This window comes from Marmota monax, unplaced genomic scaffold (assembly GCF_021218885.2).
Source record: "Marmota monax isolate L192 unplaced genomic scaffold, Marmota_monax_Labrador192_F-V1.1 WCK01_AAM20220418_F8-fsc00041, whole genome shotgun sequence".
NCBI lineage: Eukaryota > Metazoa > Chordata > Mammalia > Rodentia > Sciuridae > Marmota > Marmota monax.
Genome location: NW_026695238.1, coordinates 6,875,556 through 6,888,569, shown reverse-complemented (window position 1 = coordinate 6,888,569; position 13,014 = coordinate 6,875,556). Strand labels below are relative to the sequence as shown.

Genomic DNA, 13,014 nt, shown 5'->3' with positions numbered 1-13,014 from the left:
ATAATTCCAAACCTTTTCATAACCTGTAAAATGATTTATACTGCCTAAATGAGGAAGATTATTACATCTTTTAGTCATCTCTAACCTTTTCCTACAGTCATCTACCACATTTTTATTTACCCCAGATAAAACATCAACATGGGTCACCATAAATGATATTTTTCAGTTGCAAATTTGATTCCATTGTCCAAAGGTAAAAACAAAAAAACAAAAAACAAACCAATAAACTTATTTAAAGTGTTTATTCTTTCAAGGGTTGTTCTCTTGTGCTCCTTAATGCCTTACAAGAGTAAAATCATTTAAAAATGAGAGTTTCATGCTCTGGAATTCCATACTTCCCCTTGTGCTCCTCAAATAATTTCCTTAGTTCCTCCATATAGGTCTGATGCAGCTCTTCAATCTGCTCTGGCGTTGGGTGCAGAGTCTGCTGAACGGGAATGGGGCGGCCAACTGCAAAAATAGACAATACATCATGCGTGAGGAACCAGAAGCACTCCACACAGCCTCCTGCCTCTAATGGACAGCTGTGGGAAGACCTGCCAATCAGAAGCCCCACAACGGCTCACTCCAATCCTTCCTTCATTTTACTGGCTGCCTACAGCGGTCACACCATCCCACTCATTAACAAATGCAGGACTTTCCTTCCCAGCAGACACAGGGTTGTCAGTCTCCTTGTGGTTTTGACTTTGAGTCAAAGGAGCTACTGTGCTGACTGCAGCTGTGAGGTAAGTGTGCATAGCTGTGTGTCCACATCACCAGCATTGTCCCTCTGGCACAGCTGTCAGCCAGACCACAGTGCTGTCATTATTACTGAGCAAGAAATCCTCAAGTCATGTAGCATCCCTCTATTCTGCCTCCTGTTAATGTCTTCCTAAATAATGAAAATGTACCTAACCTCACAGTTAAGTCCTGCGCTAGAGAAACGCAGAGTCATAAGGACTCCGCTGTTTGTAATAGTGGAAATCTACAAAGCAACTAAAAGTTTCAACAGAAATAAAAATTCTTAAGTAAACCATGCAACATTCATTCAGTGAAATCCTAGGCATCGACTTCTTAAAAGGGAAAATAATATAAATATGAAATGTGTACAAACACAAAAGCATAAAATGTGTTAAGTGGAAAAAATAAGCTGTAAGATAAAGTATGATCCTATTTATGAAAAACAATTCATATTTCTAAGTGCATTAATGACTTTAGTGCATAGGGGGAAAAGTATGGAAAGATGCTAACAGTTCCTTGTAGGTGAGGAGGTAGGGATGGGGGAACTTCCATTTTACCTGTATTTTATGAATTTATTACAAGTAACAAAATATTTGTGTTTTGCCTGTTTAGTTAAAAACATAGTAATGAATCCAAAATAAATCTTGTAGCTTCTATACATATTTTAAAAGAATTTTATATAATAAGTGACTTACACCTCACTTGTAGAGAATATAAAAATGCACAAGACTTTGGTGCTTGCACTTACTCCACCCCCTACTGGTCTGATGCTGCTACTGATGTGAAGGGTTGAAGATGGCAAGAGAGTCAACCGCAGGGCCAGCAGCAAACTGCTATTTCTGACCTTTGGTTAACTTGGGCAAGAAGTCAATACATGAAGCTGTAAGCAAAGAAGTTAACACACACTGGAGAGGGTTCTTTTATGTTACCCTGAGTCATGCCTTGCTACATACAGGGCTCAGATCTATGCTGGTAATAGAAGGTGGGTAGTTAATAAACACTGAGCAAAGGTAACAGAGCAGAAGGAAAGTGATTAATGACATTAGCATGGACATGGAGAAAGGAATGATATACACACCCTAATGGCAGCATCGATAATCTCAAACTGCTAAAGATTTCACCAGAGACAGCCGCCAGAAGCTTATAAACAATTTTTTTTATAGTTTGTAAGTCAAACTTATAATAGTAGTCATCAGTCCTTTAGAACTCATCATCCCAGAGGTGGAACACCTTCAAAAACTTAGAGTATACAATATAATTCTAGGGGGCTGGAGTCGTGGCTCAGTGGTAGAGCGCTTGCCTAGCATGCATGAGGCACTGGGTTCGATTCTCAGCATCACCTATAAATAAATAAATAAAGGTCCATCAACAACTAAAAACATATATATTTTAAAAGATAATACAATTCTATAATGATGATTATATAATTATAATATATTATAATAATATATCATATAATAATTATGTTATAATAATATATAATATATTATATATTATGTTATAATAATAATATGTAAAGTCTAGATTATGATTTCCAAAGTATTTAAATGCAACCGTGTCAATTTCATTGAAATAGTCGAGAATTGAAAACTTGGAACTCAATGGTTAACTCAGCATAAGGAACCGGAAACAACCATCGTGCTGTTGATGGTGACTGGAAATATGGACTAGGAGAGGCTGGTGTGGTGAGGGGGTGGAATTGGGAGGTGGTGTCCGACAAGCACCAGGTGGGTCTGGGTTTATTCTTAGTGCATCAGCAAGTGTGCTGAGCAACTAACTTTCTCTCTGTTCTTAAATCTTCACATGTCTGGGATAAAAGAGTAGAACTTAATTTGGAAGCGTCCTTCCAGCTCTGAACTTTGAGGAAAAGATTTTGAGAAATATCCATGTAAATCTACTAGCAAATTTGTGGTTTTATAGAAATAGCGGGTTTATTCTTAGTGAAACTATCCCAGTGAGAGGTCTTTGCAAGGCTTCAGGGTGGGTGGGGATTAACAGAGAGACAGGTGGTCTAAGAGGATGAAATGTGTTGCTCCCAGATTACTTTAATTAGGAGCTGTGCATTCTGAATTAGTGAGTCATCTTTCCTAGGAGCTTTCCTGCAGTTAATTCCAGTTCTGTTCTTTTCTTATTAATACTTTTATTGTATCTCAGATGATATTTTCAAAAAGCTCAAGTGGTGTGCCATATATAGTGACTTTAACATAAGGCTTTTCCCTATAACTGTAAGATGGACAGAGTCTGCTTGCCTTTCTCTTATTTATTTGTAGAGAAACCAAGGTGCTAAAAGTTACTAACTACATGCAAAAAAATTAATATTAAAACTAGAGGAGGAGCAGATGACCGCGACCCCAGCCCACCACATGGTAGGAGGAGAGCGACTCCGGCCGGCTGTGGGGTAGGAGGATGGGAACTGCTCTGTGGCTTCATCTACCAACACGTGGGGTGGCTTTACCCACTGGCTTCCACCTAGTGGCAACAGCCAGGACCATCTTCTAGGTTCCTGCAGGCAAGGTATTGGTAACCTGCAGGACACTACAAGATTATGAGATAGAAACTATAATACCTCAAATCCACACTGCTAGAGAGGAAGGCACAGGGACAACATGAAGAAACAAGGGAGGAGAGTGCCCAAAACTGATACAATAATAGATTCCACTGACAGCACAGTAGATGCAGTGTCAGAGAAGAAGTTCAGAATGTACATGGTTAAAATGATCTGCAAAGCAAAGAATGAAGTAAGAGAACAAATACAGGCAACAATTGACCACTCCAACAAAGAGATACAAGAGGGAATACAGGTAGCAAAATATTACTTCAAGAAAGAGATAGACAGAAATCCTTGAAATGTAGGAAAAATAAACCAAATAAAAATTCAATAGAAAGCATCAACCACAGACTAGATCATTGGAAGACAGAACTTCAGGCAATGAAAACAAAATATGTAATCATGAAAATAAAGTTGACCACACAGTGAAGATGGTGAGAAACCATGGAAAAGAACCTCCAAGAATTATGGGATGATAAGAAAAGACCAAATCTAAGAATTATTGCATAGAATAAGGCACAGAGATACAAACAAAAGGAATGGACAATCTAGTCAATAAAATAATATCAGAAAATTTCCCAAACATGAAGAATGAATTGGAAAATCAAATAAAAGAGGTTTATAGGACACCAAATGTACAAAAATTACAACAGATCCACACCAACGAATATTATAATAAAAATGCCTCGCATGCAGAATAAGGATAGAATTTTAAAAGCCATAAGATAAAAGTTTCAGATTACATACAGAAGGAAACCAATTCAGATCTCAGTAGATTTCTCAACCCAGACCATCAAACCTAGGACATCCTGGAACAACATATACCAGGCTCTGAAAGAAAATGGATGCCAACCAAGAATCTTATATCCAGCAAAATTAAGCTTCATATTTGATTGAAAAATAAAAACCTTCTATGATAAACAAAAATTAAAAGAATTAACCATGAGAAAGCCTGTACTACAGAATGTTCTCAGCAAAATATTCAATGAGGAGGAAATAAAAAACAACAATGAAAAGCAACAAAGGGAAGAACTACACTAAAGGAAATCCAATCAAAGGAGAAACCAAGTCAAGTTAAAAACCAAAAAGAAACCAAAATGACTGGGACTACAAACCATGTCTCAATAATAACCCTGAATGTAATGGCCTAAATCTATCAATTTAAAGGCATAGACTGGCAGATTGGATTAAAAAAATCCAACAATATGCTGCCTTTAAGAGACTCATCTCATAGGAAAAGATACCTATAGACTGAAAGGTGAAAGGATGGGAAAAAACATATCACATGTGCCACATAAACAAGCAGGGATTTCCATCCTAATATCAGATAAACCAAAGTTAGTCATAAGAGATAAAAAAAAAAGAACATTTCATACTGCTTAAGGAAACCATACATTAATAAGACATAACAATCATAAATATCTATGCCCCAAACAATGGAGGTTCTACATATATCAAACAAACCCTTCACAATTTCAAGAAGCAAATAGATCACAACACAATAATACTGAGTGACTTTAACACACTTCTCTCACCACTGGATAGATAGTCCAAACAAAAACTAAACAAATTACAGAACTCAATAATACAATTAATGACTTAGACTTAACATACATATATAGAGTATTTCATCCATCATCGAGTGAATACACCTTCTTCTCAGCAGCACATGGATCCTTCTCTAAAATAGACCATATTATGCCACAAAGAAACTCTCAGCAAATACAAAATAAATAAATAAATAAATAGAGATACTATCCTGTATTCTATCAGATCATAATGGAATAAAACTAGAAATCAATGATACAATAAAAAATAGTAGCTGCCCCAACACCTAGAGACTAAGTAATATGATGTTGAATAAGCAGTAGGTAACAGAAGACATCGGATAGGAGATGAAAGAATTCTTAGAGGTCAATGAGAACACCAATACAACATATCAAAATCTCTGGGACAGTATAAAGGCAGTGCTAAGAGGAATGTTCATTTCATTGAGCTCATTCATTAAAAGAATAAAAAGTCAACAAATAAATGACCTAACATTACATCTCAAAGCCCTAAAGAAAGAAGAACAAATCAACATCAAAAGTAGTAGAAGACAGGAAATAATTAAAATCAGAGCTGAAATCAATGAAATTGAAACAAAAGAAATAATTTTTAAAAATTGACAAAACAAAAAGCTAGTTCTTTGAAAAAATAAATAAAATTGATAAACCCTTAGCCACACTAACAAAGAGAAGGAGAAAGAAAACTCAAATTACTAAAATTAGTGATGAAATCATGACGGACACTATTGAAATGCAGAAGATAATTAGAAACTATTTTGAAAATGTATACTTCGATAAAATAGAAAATCTCGATGACATTGACAAATTTCTAGAAACATATGATCTACCCAAACTGAATCAGGAGGACATACACAATCTAAACAGATCAATTTCAAGCAAGGAAATAGAAGAAGCCATCAAAAGCCTACCAACCAAGAAAAGCCCAGGACCAGATGGATTCTCAGCCAAGTTCTATAAGACCTTCAAAGAAGAACTAATCCCAATACTCCTCAAAATTTTCCATGAAATAGAAAAAGGAGGGAACACTTCCAAACTCATTCTATGAGGCTAGCATCACCTGATACCCAAACTAGATAAAGTCACATCAAGGAAAGAAAACTTCAGAACAATATCCCTGATGAACATAGATGCAAAAATTCTCAATAAAATCTTGTCCAATTGCATACAAAAACATATTAAAAAATAGTGCTCCACAATTAAGTGGTGTTCATCCCAGGGATGCAAAGTTGGCTCAACATACAGAAATTAATAAATGTAATACAGCACATCAATAGACTTAAAAGACAAGAATCCTATGATTATCTCAATAGATACTGAAAAGGCATTCAATAAAATACATCACCTCTTTATGTCCAAAACACTGGAAAAACTAGGAATAGTAGGATCATACCTCAATATTGTAAAAACTATCTATGCTAAGTCCAAGGCCAACATCACTCTAAACAGAGAATAATTGGAAGCAATCCCTGTAAAAACTGGAACAAGACAGGGATGCCCTCTTTCATCACTTCTATTCAATGCAAGTCCTTGAAATTCTAGCCAGTGCAATCAGACAAACAAAAGAAATTAAAGGGATACACATAGGGAAAAAAAGAATTCAAACTATCACTATTTACTGATGATATGATTCTATATTTTGAAGATCAAAAAAATCCCACCAGAAAACTTCTAGAATTAATAAATGAATTCAGCAAGGTAGCAGGATATAAAATAAACACCCATAAATCAAATGCATTTCTATGCATAAGGGGTTGAATCCAGTGAAAGAGAAATCAGGAAAAATATCCCATTCAAAATAGCCTCAAAAAATATAAAATACTAGGGAATCAATCTAACAAAAGAGGTGAAAGACTTCTACAATGAAAACTACGGAACACTAAAGAAGGAAATTGAAGAAGACCTTAGAAGATGGAAAGGTCTCCCATGCTCTTGGAGATAGGAAGAGTTAATATTGTCAAAATGCCCATACTACCAAAACTGTTATACAGATTTAATGCAATTCCTATTAAAATCCCAATGAAATTCTTCATAGAACTATAAAAAGCAACCATGAAATTAATTTGGAAAAATAAGAGACCCAGAATAGCTAAAGCAATCCTTAGCAAGGAAAGTGAAGCAGGAGGCATCACAATACCAAACTATACTACAGAGAAATAGTAACAAAAACAGCATGGTATTGTCACCAAAATAGACATGTAGACCAATGGTACATAATAGAAGACACAAAGACCAACCCACATAAATATAGTTATCTCATACTAGACAAAAGTGCCAAAAACATACATTGGAGAAAGGACAGCCTCTTCAACAAATGGTACTGGGAAAACTGGAAATCCTAATGTAGCAAAATGAAATTAAATTTCTATCTCTCATCATGCACAAAACTCAACTCAAAGTGGATCAAGGACCTAGGAATTAGACCAGAGACCCTGCACCTAACAGAAGTAACAGTAGTTCCAAATCTTCATCATGTCAGATTAGGCCCCGACTTCCTTAACAAGACTCCTAGAGCACAAGAAATAAAATCAAGAATCAATAAATGGGATGGATTCAAACTAAAAAGCTTCTCCTCAGCAAAAGAAACAATCATTGAGAGAGAGCGTACAGTATAGAGAGCAAATTTTTACAACACATCAGAGCACTAATCTCCAGGATATATAAAGAACTCTACAAACATTGATAAACCCTTAGCCACACTTTGAGCCAAACTTTGAGCAAAAAAAAAAAGAAAACCCTATCAATAAATGGGCTAAGGAACTGAACAGACACTTCTCAGAAGAAGATATACATGCGATCAACAAATATATGAAAAAGTATTTAACATCTCTAGTAACTAGAGAAATGCAAATCAAAACTACTAAGATTTCATCTCATTCCAGTCAGAATGGCAGTTATCAAGAGTACAAGCAATAATAAGTATTGGAGAGGATATGGGGAAAAAGGTACACTCATACATTGCTAGTGAGATTGCAAATTGGTGAAACCACTTTGGAAAGCAGTGTGGAGATTCCTCAGAAAACTTGGAAAGGAACCACCATTTGACCCAGGTACCACTCCTCGATTTATACCCAAATGACTTAAAATCAGTATACCATATCACATAGTATACTATGTCACACAATGTTTATAGCAGCTGAATTCACAATAGCTAAATTGTGGAACCAACTTAGATGTCCATCAATAGAAGAATGGATAAAGAAACTGTGGTATATATACACAATGAAATATTATTCAGCATTAAAAGAGAATAAAATTGTGGCATCTGCAGGTAAATGGATGAAGTTGGAGGATATTATGCTAAGCACAGTAAGCCAATCCCAAAAAACTAAAGGCTGAATGTTTTCTCTGATTAATAGATGCTGATCTATGATGGGGGAGGGGGTCATGGGAAGAATGGAGGGTCTTTCTATTGGGCAAAAGGGAGGATAAGGAGGGGTTATGAGGGTAGGTAAGATAGTGAAATGAGATGGACATCATTACCCTAGGTATATGTATGATTGCACAAATGGTGCATCTCTATATTTTGTACAACCAGAGAATTGAAATGTTGCACTCCATTTGTGTACAATTAATTGAAGTGCATTCCACTATCATGTACAACTAAGTAGAACAAATTTTAAAAATCAATATAATAAAAAAATATTAACATTAGCACTCCTGCCTCTTATTACTAAACTAACCCTAAACTGGGATTATAGAGTAAGAACTCTTTTTCAATTGCTTTTTTTTTCATTATGATGTCTTTATTTTATTTTTTTTAACTTTCTTATTTCTTACATACATGACAATAGTGGAATGCATTACAATCATAATTATCCATTCACAACACCATTTTTCGTAACTGTATATAAAGTATGTTCACTCCAAATTATGCCATTATACATAAGCTCTATTATTATTATTATTATTATTATTATTATTATTTGCATTCCAATTGCTTTTTAAGGATAAGACCAGAGGTAACAAAACAAAAATTTGCTCATCATGATCACATGTTGACTGATGAACCCAAGGCAGCCTATCATGCAGAAAAGAGGTTGGGAACCACCAAACTCTGAGCAGTGGGAATAACTTATTTTCTAAGTTCAGTACCACTCTTGCTGCTCTGAAGCTAAATTGCACTTTTACTGGACATAGAGCTATTATTTATGGTGGGTCCACTAGATATCATTAAACTGAATCCATGAACAACTGATGAGCTGCCACTTCTGTCCCTGTTGCACAAAAGAGAACAATGAAGCTGTTAGCGAGTCCAAAGAAAAATATCATGAACCCAAATAGCAGTGTCAGAAATGTAAAACTTGAGAGATTGGCTATGGCCAAAAGGCAATGAGCTGGGACACTCGTGTCCCTTCCTGCCATAGGCCTCAGCAGAGTCACTCTGCCTTCTGCAGAAAGGAGGGCAGATGGAGGGAATAGCTGATCAAAGCTTTGGCTCTGAGGCCCCTATTGTGCTTCAAATCCAACTCTTCTGTGACTTAGCCCTAAGCTTTTAGGACCAACACCGAATGTCTTGGGGCCTCAGCATCTTGAGAAGCTGGTGTGTTCTAAGTTTCATCGTAGTTCCGTTCTTACTAATTCTAGTGCTGAAGGTCAAATGAAAAGATTAATCTGAAACTGTTCTGAACTGAATTATCACATATTGGGATATTCCAAGAAAGGTCCCTGAAGCCCTTGAAAGACCAAAATCCTGGGCTGGAGTTGTGGCTCCGTGGTAGAGTGCTTGCCTGTCATGGGTGAGGCATGGGGTGTGATCCTCCGTGCCACATAAAAAAGAAAATAAATAAAATAAAGTTATTATATCCAACTATAATTAAAAATATTTTTAAAAAAAGACCAGAATTCTCTCTCTTTGCAAAAAGTAGACTGTTTACTACTATGGAGAAGGGAGAAAAAAAAAAAACCTTTCAACACAGACTTAAGTTATTTGCAAACTGCTGCAAAATCTCTCCTCGCAACACAAAGGAAAAAACAGCTGCACCAGGCTGCTCCTGGAAGTGGGACCTCCTTGCCTTGGAAAACCCAGCCAATGCCTACTGTGGGAGAGCCAGGAAGCAGAGCTGTTGCTGTTTCATTGCTCTGTACAGCTCGCATGCTCACCTCCTCCATTTCCAACTCCATCCAACACCTCAAGACTAGTCTGAGTTTGCAGCCTTACCCAACAGTCTTGCTCCCGGGTCCACGGTGCTGCTCTGTATTTACCTAAGATGGAGAATGAGAAACTTGGTGGGCCTCAGTGTCCACAGCTGGCCAAGAGCTTGGCAATGGGGATGAGTTTGTTCCCATGGAGGCAAAGAGTAAGTCTTCCACAATTAGAAAAAAAAAAAATCCTGTCTGACTTTTCTGTAGTTAAAAGATTCTGTAGAGTTTCTGACTCTGTCTTACGTAGGGACTGCTCTTTCTTAAGATGCTGCGTGGCTGCAGACAGAATGGGCAGGGCCCGCCGTGTACAAGTTTGGGAGCCAGATGAGACCTGAGTTCAAATCCAACCTCTGGCTCATGGTAGAGGCTCAAAAGATGCCTGAAGTCAGCCCAATGTGTGCCCAATGTGTGTCAGTACGGTACACATCCACAGTACGTTCCCTGAACACTTCTATATTGTACTGGGCATCCTGAACATGTCACTGTGGCATATGGATTATCTTGCACTAGAAACACTTAAAAACACTACAGAAGGTGTTTTTGCGTTATAAAAAGGGCATTCCAACTTCTCCTTTCCTTCCCCAAAGCAGGAAATAAAACTGCTACGTAAAGGATGCGCTCCTTATATCAAGAAGAAATATTCTTATCACCAGAGTGGGAGTCGGGCCAGGAGAAATCTGTTCAGGCCTTATGAACACAACTCTTACCTTCCTTTAGTCTCTGCATCTGTTTTAGCTAGTTCCCACAATCGCCTGTCTTTGTTCAAGCTGCACACAGGCATGCGGGCCTAGCCACTCGGTGGGCCTCCACAGGCACTCCCAGGTACATGTGAAAATCTGAATGTTTTTCTGTTATCTGACTCATCTCAAGGGAATTCTCAGGCCCAGCTGGAGATGCTAAGAAGGTGGAGGTAAAGTCTTGCCTCCTCTAATAAGTCCCTTTCACATATATTATCTCCTTTTATCCCTTTCATTTTATCATTAAACTTAAATTAAGTTCCCCTTCTTTTCCTTCGGTTCAGAAAATCCCTTACCCTACTTTTTCCCATCAGAATATGATGACTTGAGCGATAATGAACTTGAGCGATGATTGTCCTCACGTGGTTCCAAGTCAGTTTTATATAAACGAAGTACATTCCCATCCTGTTTTAATCAGCTTTGGCATCACAGTGACCAAAACACCTGACAAGAACTTAGGGGAGGAAAAGTTAATGGGGGTCTCTTAGTTTCAGAGGTCTCAGTCCATAGATGGCAGACCCCAAAATTGGGGCCCCAGATGAGGCAGCATTTCATGCGGGAAGGGCTCATGGCGGTGCCAGGACACAGAGGGGAAGAGGCCACAGGACAGATGCACACTCCCAGTGACCCACCTCCTCCAGCCATGCCACCTGCCTGCAATGACCACCCAGTTAGTCCATCACATGAGGACAGACTGATGAGGTTACAGCTCTCACAGTCCAACCATTTCACCTCTGAACATTCCTGCATCTATAGAAGCTTTGTAGGGGACACCTCATATCCAAACCATAACACATCCCTGTCATTTTTATTTTAAAAAAAATTCATACTTGTGGAAAGAACACTATAATAAGCACTTGCGTACTCCATCTAGACCCAACAATTTCTAGCATTTTCTGCATATGAGCACATATACATGTTAAATATATATATATATATGATTATTTTTATTTTTGTCCAAGTGTTGGAAAGTAAGTTGTGGGCATCAATGATTCAATCATGTGAATCATCCCTAGATATTTCAGGCTGCCTTACCTAAAAGAACAGTGTCCTAGATAACAGCACCATTATTATGCCCAAGAATATGAACCTCCTCGCAAATTATCATGCACTTAGTCCACATTCAAACTTTCTCAACAGTCTCAACATCTTTTTTGGTTGTTCCCCCCCCCCCCCATCCACAACAGCTGTTGTGTGTCTGGAGCATCCCCTCCTCTTTGTCTTTCATTACATTGATATTTTTAAAGAGTTCAGGCCAGATGTTTTATACGATGTCCCACAATCTGGATTAGTCTGATTATTTCCTCATGATTTGATTCGGATTAACATTTTGGCAAGAACACTTCCACAGGGAAAGCCAGACACATCTGAAAGCTCTAGACAAGCTGGTCAGGAAGCTTCCTGCTCTGGGCACCAACCTACACCTGCGGGCACTGGAGTTAGGCAGCACTTTCCCACGCATCATGACATATAATCCCCAGAAGAGCCCTGAAAGAAGACAGGGCAATTATACTTATCTCCTCTTTTGTATTTGAAAAATCCAAGGCTCGGAGAAGATAAAGGAAACATTCAAAGTCACTTGGAGTTAGGCCTCAAGTCCACACCACTTCCTCTGTATGTCTCGGTGGTGCATAATAAATGCCTTCCTAAAGTCACTGTCAATCTGTGAGCAGCAGGGGTCTGTGTTCAACGCAAACAGTCAGGGCATGCCCTCCGATGGAAAGAACCAATTTCTTAATGGCACCGTTTATATTTTTCCAACGTTGCTATCAGAATAAAAATAAAATAAACACTTCTATCACATCCATACTCAGAAGACAGGCCAGGAGCTCTTAGAAGCCAGGACGTGGAGGCTGGGGAAGGGTCCGGAGCCCTTTCTGTGGCACACGCTAACACAGCAGAGAAGCCTGGCTGAGGGGAGGGGGGCCCTGCGAGGAGGGCAAGCTCTTCTCTGTGGTAAAATGCCAACAAATAAATACAGAAGGAAGACTCAAGTTTGAAAATCATCAGTCTGTAGCCGTGGCTATAATGACTGACCCAAGCACGAATTATCAATGGATATTAAAGCCACCAAGTTAAACTGGGTGAGGGGCAGGATAACTACATATCTCTGAGGAACACCCCTCTTGGGGTCTTTGTTAATAAGAAAGTAAAAAAGAATATTCTCTTTCCATTAAAGAAATCAGAGAAACACTTTGCCTAGTGATCAAAACAAATTCAACTGAAGCCAGGCATGGTGGCGCATGCCTGTAATCTCAGTAATGTGGGAGGCTGAGGCAGGAGGATCGTGAGTTCAAGC

The 13,014-nt window shown here is 38.1% G+C and overlaps 1 protein-coding gene across 1 annotated transcript in view; it reads right to left on the bottom strand.

The window, feature by feature from the left end:
- Positions 1–223: 223 nt before the first annotated feature.
- Mogat1 (monoacylglycerol O-acyltransferase 1) overlaps positions 224–13,014 on the bottom strand; it is a 38,674-nt gene continuing 25,883 nt past the window's right edge. The window contains exon 6 of the mRNA XM_046439865.2: positions 224–450. Coding sequence (XP_046295821.1) covers positions 296–450 — 155 coding nt within the window. The 3' untranslated portion in view covers positions 224–295. The remainder of the gene's footprint in view (positions 451–13,014) is intronic.